The sequence below is a fragment of the Bombina bombina genome, chromosome 6 (genome assembly GCF_027579735.1).
Source record: "Bombina bombina isolate aBomBom1 chromosome 6, aBomBom1.pri, whole genome shotgun sequence".
NCBI classification, from domain to species: domain Eukaryota; kingdom Metazoa; phylum Chordata; class Amphibia; order Anura; family Bombinatoridae; genus Bombina; species Bombina bombina.
The window spans coordinates 329,021,967-329,043,346 of record NC_069504.1 but is presented as its reverse complement, the minus strand read 5'-3'; the positions used below and the strand labels follow the sequence as shown (position 1 = coordinate 329,043,346).

The 21,380-nt window shown below is 39.7% G+C and overlaps 1 protein-coding gene across 1 annotated transcript in view; it reads left to right on the top strand.

Moving 5' to 3' along the window:
- The first annotated feature begins 241 nt into the window (after positions 1 to 241).
- CFAP54 (cilia and flagella associated protein 54) overlaps positions 242 to 21,380 on the top strand; it is a 901,430-nt gene continuing 880,291 nt past the window's right edge. Inside the window, exons 1-2 of the mRNA XM_053719246.1 lie at positions 242 to 438; positions 2,451 to 2,556. Coding sequence (XP_053575221.1) covers positions 284 to 438; positions 2,451 to 2,556 — 261 coding nt within the window. The 5' untranslated portion in view covers positions 242 to 283. The remainder of the gene's footprint in view (positions 439 to 2,450; positions 2,557 to 21,380) is intronic.

Here is a 21,380-nt window from a genome sequence, read left to right as displayed (position 1 = left end):
CTCATCTACTGTTTTCAGCCCAATTACTGTTTGGCTCTAGAGTATTTTTTTTTACACGACTTACAGCACTGTAATCTTGCAATGTTTACGATGTTTAAAGTTTAAAATACGTTCTAAAAGGCATAATTAAAATTTTGTTAGCGCTGGCTTATAACGTGCGTTTCAAGCCTCGCTTGGGATATGTGCATGGTTGCCCCGGTGACTGTCTCTTAGCAGCAGCTGTGGTCGGGGTATACAATAACTATATTTAGCTAAACGTCCGGTGTCCTACACAATTTTAAGAATGGAGCCGCTGCCTGCCACCTTCTATGGAGACGTAGATCAGAAAAACCCAGTGATAGCAACGTTTGAGAATGAAATCAAACAGCTGTTGGGCTTTATGAGAAAGATACAGAAAGGGTCATCTAGGGAGAGCTATCAGCAGGACTACAGGAGAGGGTAACGCTAGAGTATCTTTTTATGAGTCGTGCAATATTAACATAATATGCATACTGGTTCGGTAAATAGCCACAAGTTCGATGATTTAAGATACCAACTAGCCTCAGAGTTTCCAGTATTTATGCAACATGTAGTGTTTTTTTTTTTTTTTTTTTAAAGCAGAGAGAAGCATTAAAGGGATAGAAAAGTCAAAATTAAACTTGCATGATTCAGATAGATCATGTCACTTTTAAATGCACTTCTATTTTCAAATGTGCCTTGTTCTCTTAGTATCTCTTGTTAAAAAATGAATACGCACATATCATACACTAGTGGGAGCTGCTGCTAATTGGTGCCTGCACACATTTGTCTCGTGTGATTGGCTAAATAGATATTTTCAGCTTCCTGACAGTAGTGCAATGCTGTCCCTTCAGCAATGGATAACAAGAGAATGAAGAAAATTTGATAATAGAATTAAATTGGAAAGTTGTTTAAAATTGTATGTTCTATCTGAATCATAAAAGAAAATTTGGGGGTTTACTATGATACAAAATCATGCAGCGATGAAAATACACATTGCATTCTGGTACAAGAGATCTAATAAATATCATCATATCACCCATAAAACAAATGAATTAACATGCCATGTACTGATTTGCTCTCTTGAGAATAAATGATCTGTTGAGGTTATATAGACTCCCGTGGGAAAGTAAAATACGCAACTAAAAACAATTAAAGGGGGCATAGAAGTGCAAAAAGCATCTTATTATGGTACTTTTACTTTCCTATAACTATGTGTTATTACCCCAACAAAGGTAAAATGTCATTGAAAAAACTTAAAGGGACAGGAAACTTTAAAAGTTTCGTTCATGATTTGGTTAAAACATACAGTTTTAAACAACTTTCCAATTTACTTCTATTATCAAATTTGCCTCATTCAGTATTCCTTTGCTGAAGGAACAACATTGCACTACTGGCAGTTAGCTGAACTCATCTAGTTAGCCAATTACAAGAGACAAATGTGTGCAGGCACCAATCGGCAGCTAGCTCCCACTAGATAAAATATATATATATATATATATATATATATATAATTAATTTTTATCCACCTTGTAATTAACTAACTTCTACCTGTGTCAACAAAAGATGGACATATCACTATGCTCACATTATATGCAAAACAGACATCAAAACATACTTTTTTTTGTTTTGTTTTGTAAATTTAAAAATTGTTTGTGAAGAACTGAAAAAAAAAAAGTGACGTTTTAACTGGACATATCTAAAAAAAATATACACACTAATTTACTTATAAAATGTTTAGGTATATTTAATATTTGGCAGTCTCTTCCGTTAACTGCACATTTGCAAACTGAGTTGATGTTTTATTTACGTATTCGTTTGTGATTGGTTAGCAAAGGTTATTTTGTTCGTGGAGACGGCAATCAGTGAAAAGAAAAAAAAAGATTTAACAATATGCTAATTTGACAAAATAAAGTTGCATTATTTATTACAACATTTTTCTCCGATATGATGGTGCATTATCATGCAGCTTACAATTTGTGTTTAATGTCCCCTTTTTAAGCGGAAGACAAGCTATACATAACCTAATGTACTGTATCCAGTTACAAGTTGAATTAATTAACTGTGATATGAAACTGCATAAAATGATATTACAATGTTTTGCTTCCCCTTCTGTCAGTTAAGGTGTTAATGGTCAGCAGCACAACCCTCTATATCTCTGTATATTTCTATATTTACACCTCTATATTACCTAAGTTTGTTTAAACCAATATGCTTACAAAGTAAATCAATTTAAAAAATATAGTTTTAAAGTTGAAATCTGCAGGAGTGGGAATTGTGGTTATGGTGATTATTTTTTTTATTTTTTATTATTATCAGTTATTTGTAAAGTGCCAGCAGATTCAGCAGCGCTAGATTTATATTTTTGTCATTCACTGAGTTTTTTTTATTTTATTTAAGCCCTTATTCATTATATGCTTATTATTTTGCCTCTCCTTGTTATTTTGCTTTAGATCCAGCACATTGTTTAATATTTGGGTAAAGTATAAACCTCGCCTGCCTGCCAGTTATTACCAAGAAAAGCTTCTTAAGGTTGGAGACAGTCTTGTTCAGATGAAAGTAAGTAAAGATTATAAGAAAAAAGTAATTTTTTAATGTTTATGTGTTGTATTCCTCAATATTTTTAGAAATGGTCAAGCTACAAATATATAGCAATATTGAACGAAATGAGTTCATATAGAAGCCATCTTTCCTTCAAATCACAATATTATCTTGAATTGATTCATTAGTTTGTACATTTTTTATTTTATAAATGAACCCCTTAATGACCATAGCAATTTTCCATTTTCTGTCCGTTTGGGACCAAGGCTATTTTTAAATTTTTACGGTGTTCGTGTTTAGCTGTAATTGTCCTCTTACTTATTTACTATACCCACACATATTATATACATCTTATAATTTAGTATAATTTTTTTTATAAAATATGAGGAAAAAATGGAAAAAAACACACTTTTTCTAACTTTGACCCCCAAAATCTGTTACACATCTACAACCACCAAAAAACACCCATGCTAAGTAGTTTCTAAATTTTGTCCTGAATTTAGAAATACCAAATGTTTACATGTTCTTTGCTTTTTTGCAAGTTATAGGGCAATAAGTACAAGTAGCACTTTATTTCCAAACCATTTTTCCCCCAAAAAAATTAGCGTTAGTTACATTGTAACACTGATATCTGTCAGGAATCCCTGAATATCCCTTGACATGTATATATTTTTTTTAAGAAGACATTCCAAAGTATTGATCTAGGCCCATTTTGGTATATTTCATGCCACCATTTCACCGCCAAATGCGATCAAATAAAAAAAATTGTTCACTTTTTCACAATTGTTTTTCACAAACTTTAGGTTTCTCACTGAAATTATTTACAAACAATATGTGCAATTATGGCATAAATGGTTGTAAATGCTTTTCTGGCATCCCCTTTGTTCAGAAATAGCAGACATATATGGCTTTGCGTTACTTTTTGGTAATTAAAAGGCTGCTAAATGCCACTGCGCACCACGCGTGTATTATGCCCAGCAGTGAAGGGGTTAATTAGGGAGCATGTAGGGAGCTTCTAGAGTTAATTTTAGCTTTAGTTTAGTGTAGTAGACAACCCCAAGTATTGATCTAGGCCCATTTTGGTATATTTCATGCCACCATTTCACCGCCAAATGCGATCAAATAAAAAAAAATTATTCACTTTTTCACAAACTTTAGGTTTCTCACTGAAATTATTTACATACAGCTTGTGCAATTATGGCACAAATGGTTGTAAATGCTTCTCTGGGATCCCCTTTGTTCAGAAATAGCAGACATATATGGCTCTGGCGTTGCTTTTTGGTAATTAGAAGGCCGCTAAATGCCACTGTAGCTTGTAGGGAGCTTGCAGGGTTAATTTTAGCTTTGGTGTAGAGATCAGACCCCCTGATCCCTCCCAAACAGCTCGCTTCCCTCCTCCACCCCACAAATGTCCCCGCCAGAAAGTCTGCCAGTAGTAAAATAAAAGGTAGCTTCTTTTTTTGTTTATTTAAGCATATTTACATATGCTGCTGTGAAGGATCCCCCCTTAACCCCCAACCTCCCTGATCCCCCCCCAAACCGCTCTCTAACCCCCCCCTCTACCTTATTGGGAGCCAGTACCCAGTTTACAAAAAAATGAGTTTTTAAAAAATGTTTTTCTTTCTGTAGTGTAGCTGCCCCCCCCAAAGACTAACCCCCACCCCTTCCCAGATCCGTTTTTATTGCACTTCCCCCCCCCCCACCGCCCCCGATCCCGCCCCCCCTCTTGATAATCCAAGCCCTCGATGGCCGCCCACCCACCTCCCACACCGGCTCCCACTCACCAACAATACCGGCCATCGATGTCCGGTGCAGAGAGGGCCACAGAGTGGCTCTCTCTGCATCAGAGGTGTAAGAAATGTTATTGCAGGATGCCTCGATATTGAGGCATCACTGCAATAACCGGAAAGCAGCTGGAAGCGATCAGGATCGCTTCCACTGCTTTCCAAGACCAACGACGTACGCCGTACGTCCTCGGTCGTTAAGGGTATTTCTTTCATGTAATTGGCAAGAGTCCATGAGCTAGTGACATATGGGATATACAATCCTACCAGGAGGGGCAAAGTTTCCCAAACCTCAAAATGCCTATAAATAAACCCCTCACCACACCCACAATTCAGTTTTACAAACTTTGCCTCCTATGGAGGTGGTGAAGTAAGTTTGTGCTAACATTTCTACGTTGATATGCGCTTCTCAGCATTGTTGAAGCCCGATTCCTCTCAGAGTACAGCGAATGTCAGAGGGACGTGAAGGGAGTATCACCTATTGAATACGATGATTTCTCTAACGGGGGTCTTTTTCATGGGTTCTCTGTTATCGGTCGTAGAGATTCATCTCCTACCTCCCTTTTGAGATCGACGATATACTCTCAAATTTACCATTACCTCTACTAAGAACTGTTTTAGTACTGGTTTGGCTATCTGCTATATGTGGATGGGTGTCTTTTGGCAAGTATGTTTTCATTTACTTAAGACACTCTCAGCTATGGTTTGGCACTTTATGCAAATTATATAAAGTTCTAAATATATGTATTGTACTTATATTTGCCATGAGTCAGGTTCATGTATTTCCTTCTGCAGACTGTCAGTTTCATATTTGGGAATATAAACACTTTAAGAAATTTATTTCTTACCTGGGGTTTAGTCTTTTTCAAATTTGACTACTTTTTGCATTTGCGGGTATTAGGCCCGCGGGTGCGTCAAATGTTAGACTTTATTACGTCATTTTTGGCGCAAACTTTTTTGGCGCGGGAAATTACGTTTTTGGCGCAACTTCGTCATTTCCGGCGTCATACGCGACGTCGAGATCTTTCACACGGCAGCGTCATTAGTGACGCAAGTGTGTCATTTCCGGTCATTTTTGGCGCCAAAAAAGTTTACGTTACATTGTGCGTCATACTTGGCGCCAATTTTTTCTTCATTATTTCAATACCCCATTATTGTTTGCCTCCTGCTTTCCTTTCTATCAAGAGGCCTATGCTTTTGCATTTTTTCCCATTCCTGAAACTGTCATTTAAGGAAATAGATAATTTTGCTTTATATGTTGTTTTTTCTCTTACATTGAGCAAGATGTCCCAATCTGATCCTGCCTCTGAAGTTTCTGCTGGAACATTGCTGCCTGACATGGGTTCTACAAAAGCTAAGTGCATTTGTTGTAAAATTGTAGAAATTATTCCACCAAATGTCATTTGTAATAGTTGTCATGATAAACTTTTACATGCAGATAGTGTTTCTATCAGTAATAGTACATTGCCAGTTGCAGTTCCTTCAACTTCTAATGTGCATGATATACCTGTAAATTTTAAAGAATTTTTTCTGATTTTATCTTAAAGGCTTTGTCTGCATTTCCACCTTCTAATAAACGTAAAAGGTCTTTTAAAACTTCTCATTTAGCTGATGAAATTTCAAATGACCAACAACATAATAATTCATCCTCTTCTGATGAGGATCTATCTGAAACAGAAGATCCTTCCTCAGATATTGACACTGACAAATCTTCTTATTTATTTAAAATAGAGTATATGCGTTCTTTATTAAAAGAAGTGTTAATTACTTTGGATATTGAGGTAACCAGTCCTATTGACGTTCAGTCTAATAAACGTTTAAATGCTGTTTTTAAACCTGTGGTTTCCCCAGGTGTTTTTCCCATTCCTGAAGCTATTTCTGATATGATTTCTAGGGAATGGAATAAGCCAGGTACTTCCTTTATTCCTTCTTCAAGGTTTAAGAGATTGTATCCTTTACCAGCAAAATCTATAGAGTTTTGGGAAAAGATCCCCAAAGTTGATGGGGCTATTTCTACTCTTGCTAAACGTACCACTATTCCTATGGAAGATAGCACTTCCTTTAAGGATCCTTTAGATAGGAAGCTTGAATCTTATCTAAGGAAGGCCTATTTATATTCAGGTCATCTTCTCAGACCTGCTATTTCTTTGGGTGATTTTGCGGCTGCATCAACTTTTTGGTTGGAAAATTTAGCGCAACATGAATTGGATTCTGACATATCTAGCATTGTTCGCTTACTGCAACATGCTAATCATTTTATTTGTGATGCCATTTTTGATATTATCAAAATTGATGTTAGATCCATGTCTTTAGCTGTATTAGCTAGAAGAGCTTTGTGGCTTAAATCTTGGAATGCTGATATGACATCTAAATCTAGATTACTATCTCTTTCTTTCCAAGGTAATAATTTATTTGGTTCTCAGTTGGATTCTATTATTTCAACTATCACTGGAGGAAAAGGAGTTTTTTTGCCTCAGGATAAAAAACCTAAGGGTAAATCTAAGGCTTCTAACCGTTTTCGTTAGAATAAGGAACAAAAACTCAATCCTCCTCCCAAGGAATCTGCTTCAAGTTGGAAGCCTTCCTCAAATTGGAATAAATCCAAGCCATTTAGGAAACCAAAGTCTGCCCCTAAGTCCGCATGAAGGTGCGGCCCTCATTCCAGCTCAGCTGGTAGGGGGCAGATTAAGGTTTTTCAAGGATTTTTGGATAAAATCTGTCCAAAATCATTGGATTCAGAGCATTGTCTCTCAAGGGTATCGAATAGTATTCAAAGTAAGACCTCCTGTGAGAAGATTTTTTCTCTCACGCATCCCTGTAAATCCAGTAAAAGCTTAGGCTTTTCTGAAGTGTGTTTCAGACCTGGAGTCTTCAGGGGTAATCATGCCAGTTCCTCCTCAGGAACAAGGTTTGGGGTTTTATTCAAACCTATTCATTGTACCAAAGAAAGAAAATTTGTTCAGACCAGTTCTGGATCTGAAAATTTTGAATCGTTATGTAAGAGTACCAACTTTCAAGATGGTGACTATAAGGACTATTCTGCCTTTTGTTCAGCAAGGACATTATATGTCCACAATAGACTTGCAGGATGCATACCTTCATATTCCGATTCATCCAGAACACTATCAGTTTCTGAGATTCTCTTTTCTAGACAAGCATTACCAATTTGTTGCTCTTCCATTTGGCCTAGCAACAGCTCCAAGAATCTTTTCAAAGGTTCTGGGTGCCCTACTATCTGTAATCAGAGAACAGGGTATTGCGGTGTTTCCTTATTTGGACGATATCTTGGTACTAGCTCAGTCTTTACATACTGCAGAATCTCACACGAATTAACTAGTATTGTTTCTTCGGAAACATGGTTGGAGGATCAATTTACCAAAAAGTTTCTTGATTCCTCAGACAAGGGTCACCTTTTTAGGCTTCCAGATAGATTCAGTGTCCATGACTCTGTCTCTAACAGACAAGAGACGTTTAACATTGGTCGCAGCATGTCGGCTCCTTCAGTCTCAGTCATTCCCTTCATTGGCTATGTGCATGGAAGTTTTAGGTCTCATGACTGCAGCATCGGACGCGATCCCCTTTGCTCGTTTTCACATGAGACCTCTACAGCTTTGTATGCGAAATCAATGGTGCAGGGATTTTACAAAGATATCACAATTAATATCCTTGAATCCCAATGTACGACACTCTCTGACATGGTGGATAGATCACCATTGTTTGGTTTAAGGGGCTTCTTTTGTTCTTCCAACCTGGACTGTGATCACAACAGATGCGAGTCTTTCAGGTTGGGGAGCTGTTTGGGGGTCTCTGACAGCACAAGGGGTTTGGAAATCTCAAGAGGCGAGATTACCAATAAATATTTTAGAACTCTGTGCAATTCTCAGAGCTCTTCAGTTCTGGCCTCTACTAAAGAGAGAACCATTCATTTGTTTTCAGACAGACAATATCACAACTGTGGCTTATGTCAATCATCAGGGTGGGACTCACAGTCCCCAAGCTATAAAAGAAGTATCTTGGATACTTGCTTGGGCGGAATCCAGCTCCTGTCTAATCTCTGCGGTGCATATCCCAGGTGTAGACAATTGGGAGGCGGATTATCTCAGCCGCCAGACTTTACATTCAGGGGAGTGGTCTCTCCATCCAGATGTGTTTTCTAAGATTGTTCAGATGTGGGGGCTTCCAGAGATAGATGTCATGGCCTGTCATCTAAGCAAGAAACTTCCCAGATACCTGTCCAGGTCCAGGGATGTTCAGGCGGAAGCAGTGGATGCACTGACTCTTCCTTGGTGTTATCAACCTGCTTACATCTTCCCGCCTCTAGTTCTCCTTCCAAGAGTGATTTCCAAAATCATCATGGAACAGTCTTTTGTGTTGCTGGTGGCTCCAGCATGGCCACACAGGTTTTGGTATGCGGATCTGGTTCGGATGTCCAGTTGCCCGCCTTGGCCACTTCCGTTACGGCCGGACCTACTATCTCAAGGTCCGTTTTTCCATCAGGATCTCAAATCATTAAATTTTAAGGTATGGAAATTGAACGCTTAGTTCTAAGTCATAGAGGTTTCTCTGATTCAGTGATTAATACTATGTTACAAGCTCGTAAAGCTGTCTCTAGAAAGATTTATTATAGAGTTTGGAAGACTTACATTTCATGGTGTTCTTCTCATAAATTCTCCTGGCATTCTTTTAGAATTCCTAGAATTTTGCAGTTTCTTCAGGATGGTTTGGATAAGGGTTTGTCTGCAAGTTCCTTGAAAGGACAAATCTCCGCTCTTTCTGTTTTATTTCACAGAAAGATTGCTATACTTCCTGATATACACTGTTTTGTACAGGCTTTAGTTCGTATTAAGCCTGTCATTAAGTCAATTTCTCCTCCTTGGAGTCTTAATTTGGTTCTGAGGGCTTTACAGGCTCCTCCATTTGAACCTCTGCATTCTTTGGACATTAAACTACTTTCTTGGAAAGTGTTGTTCCTTTTGGCTATCTCTTCTGCTAGAAGAGTTTCTGAGCTATCTGCTCTTTCTTGTGAGTCTCCTTTTCTGATTTTTCATCAGGATAAGGCAGTTTTGCGGACTTCTTTTCAATTTTTACCTAAGGTTGTGAATTCTAACAACATTAGTAGAGAAATTGTTGTCCCTTCTTTATGTCCTAATCCTAAGAATTCTTTGGAGAGATCCTTACATTCTTTGGATGTGGTAAGAGCTTTGAAATATTATGTGGAAGCTACTAAAAATTTCAGAAAGACTTCTAGTCTATTTGTTTTATTTTCTGGTCCTAGGAAAGGTCAGAAAGCTTCTGCTATTTCCTTGGCTTCTTGGTTGAAACTTTTGATTCATCAAGCTTATTTGGAGTCCGGTCAAACCCCCCTCAGAGAATTACAGCTCATTCTACTACATCAGTCTCTACTTCATGGGCTTTTAAGAATGAAGCTTCAGTTGATCAGATTTGCAAAGCAGCCACTTGGTCCTCTTTGCATACATTTACTAAATTCTACCATTTTGATGTATTTGCTTCTTCGGAAGCAGTTTTTGGTAGAAAAGTTCTTCAGGCAGCTGTTTCAGTTTGATTCTTCTGCTTTTTGATTTAAGTTTTTTTTTCTTTCAAAAGTGAAAATAAACTTATTTTTGGGTTGTGGATTATTTTCTCAGCGGAATATGGCTGTTTTTGTTTTATTCCCTCCCTCTCTAGTGACTCTTGAGTGGAAGACTCCACATCTTGGGTATTGATATCCCATATGTCACTAGCTCATGGACTCTTGCCAATTACATGAAAGAAAACATAATTTATGTAAGAATTTACCTGATAAATTCATTTATTTCATATTGGCAAGAGTCCATGAGGCCCACCCTTTTTATGGTGGTTATGATTTTTTGTATAAAGCACAATTATTTCCAAATTTCCTTTGTTGATGCTTTCTACTCCTTTCTTTATCACCCCACTGCTTGGCTATTCGTTAAACTGAATTGTGGGTGTGGTGAGGGGAGTATTTATAGGCATTTTGAGGTTTGGGAAACTTTGCCCCTCCTGGTAGGATTGTATATCCCATATGTCAGTAGCTCATGGACTCTTGCCAATATGAAAGAACCAGGGCTGTTTTTACTTTTAAGGACCAGGGCTGTTTTTACATTTCTGTGGTGTTTTTGTTTAGCTGAAATTTTCCTCTTACTCGTTTACTGTACCCACACATTATATATACTGTTTTTCTCGCCATTAAATGGACTTTTTAAAGATACCATTATTTTCGTCATATCATATAATTTACTATAAACATTTTTATAAAATATGATGGAAAAATTAAAAAAAACCCACACTTTTTCTAACCTTGACCCCCAACATCTCTTACGCATCTACAACCACCAAAAAACACCCATGCTAAATAGTTTCTAAATTTTGTCCTGAGTTTTAAAATACCAAATGTTTACATGTTCTTTGCTTTTTTTGCAAGTTATAGGGCAATAAGTACAAGTAGCACTTTGTTATTTCCAAACCACCCCCCCAAAAAATTTTTTGCGAAAGTTGCATTGTAACACTGATATCTGTCAGGAATCCCTGAATATCCCTTCACATGTGTATACAAGGTAGCCCTCAGTTTACGCCGGGGTTAGGTTCCAGAAGGAATGGTTGTAAATCGAAACCGTTGTAAATTGAAACCCAGTTTATAATGTAAGTCAATGGGAAGTGAGGGAGATATGTTCCAGGCCCCTCTCAAAATTGTCATAAGTAACACCTAATACATTATTTTAAAAGTTTTGAAATGAAGACTTTAAATGATAGACAGCATTATAAACCTAATAAAATAATCACACAACACAGAATATATAATTAAACTAAGTTAAATGAACAACAACATTTGTTAAACAGCATTATAAACCTAATAAAATAATCACACAACACAGACTTCACTTGCATTTTTCTGCAAACAGTTATTTCTATGCATTCCAATCTGGACTAAGTTATAGACAGGAAGATCTTGTTCTTTTGAAATCTGCTCGATAGCTCAGGTCTGGTTAAACTGATTAATTTCAGCTTGCTTGGCTATGCTGCAACACAAGTGGACAGCTCCACCTACTGGCTATTTTAATAAATGCACTTCTTCTCAATGCTTTTCAATAGCAGTCACATGACTGGAAAAAAAGGTTGTTATTCTGAAACGGTGTAAATTGAACCGTTGTAAAACGAGGGCCACCTGTATATATATATTTTTTTTAGTAGACATCCCAAAGTATTTATCTAGGCCCATTTTGGTATATTTCATGCCACCATTTCACAGCCAAATGCGATCAAATAAAAAAAATTGTTCACTTTTTCACAAACTTTAGGTCTCTCACTACAATTATTTACAAACAGCTTGTGCCATCATGGCACAAATGGTTGTAAATGCTTCTCTGGGATCCCCTTTGTTCAGAAATAGCAGATATATATGGCTTTGCCATTGCTTTTTGGTAATTAGAAGCCCGCTAAATGCAGCTGCGCACTACACTTGTTTTTTGCCCAGCAGTGAAGGGGTTAATTAGGTAGCTTGTAGGGTTAATTTTAACTTTAGTTTATAGATTACCCTCCCACCTGACACATCCCACCCCTTGATCCCTCCCTAATCCATCTCAAACAGCTCTCTTCCCTCCCCCACCCCACAATTGTCACCCCCATCTTAAGTACTGCCAGAAAGTCTGCCAGTACTAAAATAAAAGGCATCGGTTACTGTCTAAAGGGTCTTGCACGATGCCTCAATATTGAGGCATCGCTGCAATACCCTGAGAGCAGCTGGAAGCGATAACGATCCAGCGCTCAATTTGACTGAGGACGTGCCAGGTATGTCCATGGTCCTTAACTGCTGTTTTTTGGAGGACGTACCTGGCACGTCCTCTGCAATATGTGGTTAAAAGAGCCTATAACTGCGAATTATTCAACAAAAAGTTGACTGAGCCTTATAAATGTCACATGATCACCAGAGAAAATGAAAATCTATCAATATTAAAATGCTCAAATGTGTTAGATCATTTTATTATTGGACTATTGTTTGCAGAGAGATGGTGTTAAACACACATAGTTAAAGTAATCTCCAGACAAATGTGCACTTATGGTTAGTGATTAGTTACTACACCCATTTGTTGCCCCTGATTTGCAAAATTTTGCTTCAGTGAGCCCGATATTTGCACTCCACTCAGCAATACCAGCGCATGCAAATGTGCACTTCTGGTATTACAAGTTTGGCACAATGCGATCGCCACCTTGTGTTTGCATTGCCTGGAGCACGCTTTTATTATTATTATCAGGTATTTGTAGAGCGCCAACAGATTCCGCAGCGCTGTAAACATAGTCGGTGTACAGGATAGCTTTTGTAGGGGTCAAGTCGGTAGAGGGCCCTGCTGAGAGTTTCACTGTTGTAGTCGGCTCTTATGAAGCGATCTGTGAACAGCTGGGCCCATAGGCTTACAATCTAAGGGGTTCAAGGGGAAAGCAATGGCGTTAGGAAAGGTTAGTGTTGGTTGTATGCATCCCTGAATAGTAGAGTTTTTAGGGAGTGCTTGAAGCTGTTAAAACTAGGGGAGAGTTTTATGGAGCGAGGCAGGGAATTCCACAAGATGGGGGCCAGTCTGGAGAAGTCCTGTAAACGTGAATGTGAGGAAGTAACAGGAGAGGAGGAGATCCTGAGCTGATCGAAGGGGACGGGAGGGAGAGTATCTAGAGACAAGTTCTGAGATGTAGGGGGGAGCAGTGCAGTTGATAGCTTTATATGTCAGGGTGAGGATTTTGTGTTTAATCCTAGAGGCAAGAGGAAGCCAGTGAAGGGATTGGTAGAGAGGTGCAGCAGATGAAGAGCGACGAGTAAGGAAGATGAGCCTGACCGAGGCATTCATAAAGGATTGTAAAGGAGCTATGCGGCAGCTAGCTAGACCAGAAAGGACGGAATTGCAGTAGTCGAGGCGGGAAAGGAGGAGAGAGTGGATTAAAATCTTGGTTGTATCTTGTGTAAGGAAATGTCTAATTTTAGCAATGCTTTTAAGGTGGAAGCGGCAGACTTTAGCCAAGGACTGAATGTGAGGAGTGAAGGAAAGATCTGAGTCAAGTGTGACCCCAAGACATCGGGCGTGCGGGATAGGGGTAATGATGGAATTATCAACAGTTATAGAAATTTTAGGGGTGGAGACATTGGAAGAAGGGGGAAAAATAAGGAGTTCAGTTTAGGAGAGATTTAGCTTAAGGTAGTGAGAGGACATCCAAGATGAGATGTGAGAAAGACAGTTAGTGACACGGGTTAGTAAGGAAGGAGGTAGGTCTGGTGCAGAGAGGTAGATTTGGATATCATCGGCATACAAATGGTATTGAAACCCATGGGACTTTATTAAGGAACCTAGTGACGACGTGTAGATTGAAAAGAGAAGGGGACCAACGACAGAGCCTTGAGGTACCCCAACAGAAAGTGGTAATGGGGCAGAGGATGCTCCGGAGAAGGCTACACTAAATGTACGGTTAGTCAGATAGGAAGAAAACCACGAGAGAGCTGTGTGACTGATGCCGAAGGATTGGAGGGTTTGGAGCAGAAGAGGGTGGTCAACAGTGTCAAAGGCTGCAGACAGATCAAGGAGGATAAGCAGAGAGAAGTGGCCTTTGGATTTTGCTGTAAGTAGGTTATTGGTAACCTTGACAATTGCTGTCTCTGTAGAGTGATGGGAACGAAATCCAGATTGCAGTGGATCAAGAAGAGAGTTTAGTGTAAGGAAATGGGATAGACGTGCGTAAACTAGCTTTTCGAAGAGCTTTGAGGCAAGAGGGAGTAGGGAAATAGGGCGGTAATTGGAAGGGGAGGTTGGATCAATGGAATGTTTTTTGAGGATAGGTGTGACCAGTGCATGTTTTAGAGATGAGGGAAATATACCAGTGCTGAGGGAGAGGTTGAAAATGTATGGGGGTGAGGGTAGAAGAGAGGGAGGGGAGTAGTTGTGAGGGGATGGGGTCGAGGGGACAGGTAGTGAGGTGGGAGGACAGTATAAGGGCAGAAACTTCATCCTCATTAACAGGGGCAAAAGAGCTGCATTTTTGGATATTTGGGTTTTGGGTGATCGTGTGCTTTTGAGGGGGTGGGAGATTGGAAGTATGTTGAGAACTGATTTCACTTCTGATGGAGTCAATTTTGTTGTTGAAGTGGCTTGCAAAATCTTGAGCTGAGAGAGAGGTTGTGTTAGGAGGTGGGGGTGGACGGAGAAGAGTGTTGAACGTGGAGAACAGACGTTTAGGGTTAGAGGAAAGAGAAGAGATGAGATTAGAAAAATATTGTTGCTTATAAAGATTAAGGGCAGAATAGTAGGAGTTCAGGATGAACATGCTTCCATAGGCTCCAATGGGAGCCCTGTTCTCATGCCATGAGATACGGCAAAGCATCTAGCGCAGCGCAGTGGGTAAGTTGCACAGCGTTGAGCAGCAAATTAAAAATGTATATGAATATATACATAATAGATGTGGGACAAAGCACTCTCTGGTCATGAAATATATTTAAACTTGAGTTTTATTTGCAATGACTTTCGGGGTGTTCACCCCTTCATTATATATATATATATATATATATATATATATATATATATATATATATATATATATATATACACTGCTCAAAAAAATAAAGGGAACACTAAAATAACACATCCTAGATCTGAATGAATTAAATATTCTAATTAAATACTTTGTTCTTTACATAGTTGAATGTGCTGACAACAAAATCACACAAAAATTAAAAAATGGAAATCAAATTTTTTAACCCATGGAGGTCTGGATTTGGAGTCACACTCAAAATTAAAGTGGAAAAACACACTACAGGCGGATCCAACTTTGATGTAATGTCCTTAAAACAAGTCAAAATGAGGCTCAGTAGTGTGTGTGGCCTCCACGTGCCTGTATGACCTCCCTACAACGCCTGTGCATGCTCCTGATGAGGTGGCGGATGGTCTCCTGAGGGATCTCCTCCCAGACCTGGACTAAAGCATCCACCAACTCCTGGACAGTCTGTGGTGCAACGTGAAGTTGGTGGATGGAGCGAGACATGATGTCCCAGATGTGCTCAATTGGATTCAGGTCTGGGGAACGGGTGGGCCAGTCCATAGCATCAATGCCTTCGTCTTGCAGGAACTGCTGACACACTCCAGCCACATGAGGTCTAGCATTGTCTTGCATTAGGAGGAACCCAGGGCCAACTGCACCAGCATATGGTCTCACAAGGGGTCTGAGGATCTCATCTCGATACCTAATGGCAGTCAGGCTACCTCTGGAGAGCACATGGAGGGCTGTTCGGCCCCTCAAAGAAATGCCACCCCACACCATTACTGACCTACTGCCAAACCAGCCATGCTGGAGGATGTTGCAGGCAGCAGAACGTTTTCCACGGCATCTCCAGACTGTCACGTCTGTCAAATGTGCTCAGTGTGCACCTGCTTACATCTGTGAAGAGCACAGGGCGCCAGTGGCGAATTTGCCAATCTTGGTGTTCTCTGGCAAATGCCAAACGTCTTGCACGGTGTTGGGCTGTAAGCACAACCCCCACCTGTGGACGTCGGGCCCTCATACCCCCCTCATGGAGTCTGTTTCTGACTGTTTGAGCAGACACATGCACATTTGTGGCCTGCTTGAGGTCATTTTGCAGGCCTCTGGCAGTGCTCCTTCTGTTCCTCCTTGCACAAAGGCGGAGGTAGCGGTCCTGCTGCTGGGTTGTTGCCCTCCTATGGCCTCCTCCACGTCTCCTGATGTACTGGCCTGTCTCCTGGTAGCGCCTCCATGCTCTGGACACTACGCTGACAGACACAGCAATCCTTCTTGCCACAGCTCGTATTGATGTGCCATCCTGGATGAGCTGCACTACCTGAGCCACTTGTGTGGGTTGTAGACTCCGTCTCATGCTACCACTAGAGTGAAAGCACAGCCAGCATTCATAAGTGACCAAAACATCAGCCAGAAAGCATAGGAACTGAGAAGTGGTCTGTGGTCACCACCTGCAGAACTACTCCTTTATTGGGGGTGTCTTGCTAATTGCCTATAATTTCCACCTGTTGTCTATCCCATTTGCACAACAGCATGTGACATTGATTGTCACTCAGTGTTGCTTCCTAAGTGGACAGTTTGATTTCACAGAAGTGTGATTGACTTGGAGTTACATTGTGTTGTTTAAGTGTTCCCTTTATTTTTTTGAGCAGTGTATATATATATATATATATATATATATATATATATATATATATATATATTTATACACATATTAAGACATACATATACAGGGAGTGCAGAATTATTAGGCAAATGAGTATTTTGACCAAATCATCCTCTTTATGCATGTTGTCTTACTCCAAGCTGTATAGGCTCGAAAGCCTACTACCAATTAAGCATATTAGGTGATGTGCATCTCTGTAATGAGAAGGGGTGTGGTCTAATGACATCAACACCCTATATCAGGTGTGCATAATTATTAGGCAACTTCCTTTCCTTTGGCAAAATGGGTCAAAAGAAGGACTTGACAGGCTCAGAAAAGTCAAAAATAGTGAGATATCTTGCAGAGGGATGCAGCACTCTTAAAATTGCAAAGCTTCTGAAGCGTGATCATCGAACAATCAAGCGTTTCATTCAAAATAGTCAACAGGGTCACAAGAAGCGTGTGGAAAAACCAAGGCGCAAAATAACTGCCCATGAACTGAGAAAAGTCAAGCGTGCAGCTGCCAAGATGCCACTTGCCACCAGTTTGGCCATATTTCTGAGCTGCAACATCACTGGAGTGCCCAAAAGCACAAGGTGTGCAATACTCAGAGACATGGCCAAGGTACATGGCCAAGGTAAGAAAGGCTGAAAGACGACCACCACTGAACAAGACACACAAGCTGAAATGTCAAGACTGGGCCAAGAAATATCTCAAGACTGATTTTTCTAAGGTTTTATGGACTGATGAAATGAGAGTGAGTCTTGATGGGCCAGATGGATGGGCCCGTGGCTGGATTGGTAAAGGGCAGAGAGCTCCAGTCCGACTCAGACGCCAGCAAGGTGGAGGTGGAGTACTGGTTTGGGCTGGTATCATCAAAGATGAGCTTGTGGGGCCTTTTCGGGTTGAGGATGGAGTCAACCTCAACTCCCAGTCCTACTGCCAGTTTCTGGAAGACACCTTCTTCAAGCAGTGGTACAGGAAGAAGTGTGCATCCTTCAAGAAAAACATGATTTTCATGCAGGACAATGCTCCATCACACGCGTCCAAGTACTCCACAGCGTGGCTGGCAAGAAAGGGTATAAAAGAAGAAAATCTAATGACATGGCCTCCTTGTTCACCTGATCTGAACCCCATTGAGAACCTGTGGTCCATCATCAAATGTGAGATTTACAAGGAGGGAAAACAGTACACCTCTCTGAACAGTGTCTGGGAGGCTGTGGTTGCTGCTGCACGCAATGTTGATGGTGAACAGATCAAAACACTGACGGAATCCATGGATGGCAGGCTTTTGAGTGTCCTTGCAAAGAAAGGTGGCTATATTGGTCACTGATTTGTTTTTGTTTTGTTTTTGAATGTCAGAAATGTATATTTGTGAATGTTGAGATGTTATATTGGTTTCACTGGTAAAAATAAATAATTGAAATGGGTATATATTTGTTTTTTGTTAAGTTGCCTAATAATTATGCACAGTAATAGTCACCTGCACACACAGATATCCCCCTAAAATAGCTATAACTAAAAACAAACTAAAAACTACTTCCAAAACTATTCAGCTTTGATATTAATGAGTTTTTTGGGTTCATTGAGTACATGGTTGTTGTTCAATAATAAAAGTAATCCTCAAAAATACAACTTGCCTAATAATTCTGCACTCCCTGTACAGTATATGATATACTGTATATATGTATATAAGCATATACTGTACATATATTTACAGTTAAAACACAGTACCTATTGACTGCAATGTAAAAGCACTTTTTAGCACCATTTGTTATCAAACACCCCACATCCCTTTATAACTGCTTTGTGCAGTTTTTTAATAAAATAAATAAAAAAAATGCTCATGTTTTTAATTCTTCAACTACTGTCTTATTTTGGGGCAAATGGGGCACATTTTTTAAATTAACCAGAGGTCTGACCTCTGGTTAATTGCGCAAAGTGCTCCCACGAGCTTGCAGGAGCATTAACAAGCTACTTGTAATGGCTGGTTATTTAACGTCCGCCCTTAACCCCTTAATGACCACAACACTTTTCCATTTTCTGTCCGTTTGGGACCAAGGCTATTTTTACATTTCTGCGGTGTTTGTGTTTAGCTGTAATTTTCCTCTTACTCATTTACTGTACCCACACATATTATATACCGTTTTTCTCGCCATTAAATGGACTTTCTAAAGATACCATTATTTTCATCATATCTTATAATTTACTATAAAAAAAATTATAAAATATGAGGAAAAAATTGAAAAAAACACACTTTTTCTAACTATGACCCCCAAAATCTGTTACACATCTACAACCACCAAAAAACACCCATGCTAAATAGTTTCTAAATTTTGTCCTGAGTTTAGAAATACCCAATGTTTACATGTTCTTTGCTTTTTTTGTAAGTTATAGGGCAATAAGTACAAGTAGCACTTTGCTATTTCCAAACCATTATTTTTCAAAATTAGCGCTAGTTACATTAGAACACTAATATCTTTCAGGAATCTCTGAATATCCATTGACATGTATATATTTTTTTTTAGTAGACATCCCAAAGTATTCATCTAGGCCCATTTTGGTATATTTCATGCCACCATTTCACTGCCAAATGCGATTAAATACAAAAAATTGTTCACTTTTTTACAAATTTTTTCACAAACTTTTGGTTTCTCACTGAAATTATTTACAAACAGCTTCTGCAATTATGGCACAAATGGTTGTAAATTCTTCTCTGGGATCCCCTTTGTTCAGAAATAGCAGACATATATGGCTTTGGTGTTGCTTTTTAGTAATTAGAAGGCTGCTAAATGCCACTGCGCACTACACGTGTATTATGGCCAGCAGTGAAGGGGTTAATTATGGAGCATGTAGGGAACTTTTAGGGATAATTTTAGCTTTAGTGTAGTGTAGTAGACAACCCCAAGTATTGATCTAGGCCAATTTTGGTATATTTCATGCCACCATTTCACCGCCAAATGCGATCAAATTAAAAAAAACTTTAAATTTTTCACAATTTTAGGTTTCTCACTGAAATCATTTACAAACAGCTTGTGCAATTATGGCACAAATGGTTGTAAATGCTTCTCTGGGATCAACTTTGTTCAGAAATAGCAGACATATATGGCTTTGGCGTTGCTTTTTGGTAATTAGAAGGCCGCTAAATGCCGCTGCGCATCACACGAGTATTATGGCTAGCAGTGAAGGGGTTAATTAGGTAGCTTGTAGGGAGCTTGCAGGGTTAATTTTAGCTTTAGTGTAGAGATCAGCCTCCCACCTGACACATCACACCCCCTGATCCCTCCCAAACAGCTCTCTTCCATCCCCAAACCCACAATTGTCCCCGCCATCTTAAGTACTGGCAGAAAGTCTGCCAGTACTAAAATAAAAGCTATCTTTTATTTATTTTTTATTTTTTTTGAGCATATTTACATATGCTGCTATGTAGGATCCCCCCTTAGCCCCCAACCTCCCTGATCCCCTCCCAAACAGCTCTCTAACCCCCCCCATCTGCCTTATTGAGTGCCATATTGGGTACTGGCAGCTGTCTGCCAGTACCCAGTTTCAAATTAAAAACGTTTTGGTTTATTTTGATTAAAAAAAACAACTATTTTCTGTAGTGTAGCTGCCCCCCCACAACCCCCAACCCCCAACCCTCTCCCAGATTACTAACTTTATTTATTTATACAATCTCTCCCACTGAGTCTCTCCCACTGAGTCCTTATAATTGTTCCATAGTGTAGGGTTCCCACCCGCACACGCGCGCACCCACCCTCGTGCACGCGCATGCGCACGCTCCCGTGCACGCGCGCGCATTCTGGCACGCACCCCACACGCGATCCTGCCCCCCTCCTCCATTGATCGCCGCCCACCCGCCTCCCTTGGTAAGCTTCCACCCACCAACGAACACTGCGATCAATGGCCGATGCAGAGAGGGCCACAGAGTGGCTCTCTCTGCATCGGACTGCTCAAAACTGTTATTGCAGGATGCCTCAATATCGAGGCATCACTGCAATAACATGAAAGCGGCTGGAAGCGATCAGGATCGCTTCCAGGGCTTTCAAAGACCAACGACGTACGGGGTACGTCCTTGGTCATTAACTGCATTTTTTTGCAGGACGTACCCCATACGTCGTTGGTCGTTAAGGGGTTAATCAGGCAAATTTGCTCCTTCACTGGCGCACGTTAAAATAGCGCCTCACTTGTAATGTGACCCAGTAATAGGCTAAGGACCAGTAGAGCATTACTAGGTATTTAACCCCTTTGCCTCAGTTGAACACATAATTCTCTGCAAGCTACAGTGTAATAATAAAATAGTCTTAACTTCAATTTTTTTAGTTTGAAAATGATAGTTTAATTTATGCAACTTTTACTGTGTCGGGCACTACAATCCATAAACTTGAGTGACAGTAAAATGTGAGACCTTGTAAGTACATTGTTTCATACAGGATTGTCTTAAACATTTTAGAGAGGGAGCAAAACACAGAGCCGGGAACTTATTTTCTCTCACTATACGTTCAGTGATACTAGCCTAATGGACCCATTCCAGTCTATTAGAATTCAGTGAAGACATTGTATGGCAGCTCGGGTGATGTTTTTGCTTCATTTACTAAGCCATTCCAGTCCATTAGAAGAGCCTTGGTTTGACATTGAAAAACTGATTAAATTAGTAAACAATATACAAGTAATAGGAAAATTAGAAACAGGCATATCACAGCTTTGTGGTGGGTGTTTGCAGGGATTTTCACAGAACTTCACACTAGCAGCTGCACGGCCAAAGAAAACATAACATCTAATGAATTCAGTATTGATGGTGATTGCCTAATGAGTTTTAATGAATATCTTTCCTTTACCAATAATGTCAGTTAATAACATTTGCAATTAATGTCACATTATTTTTTGCATTT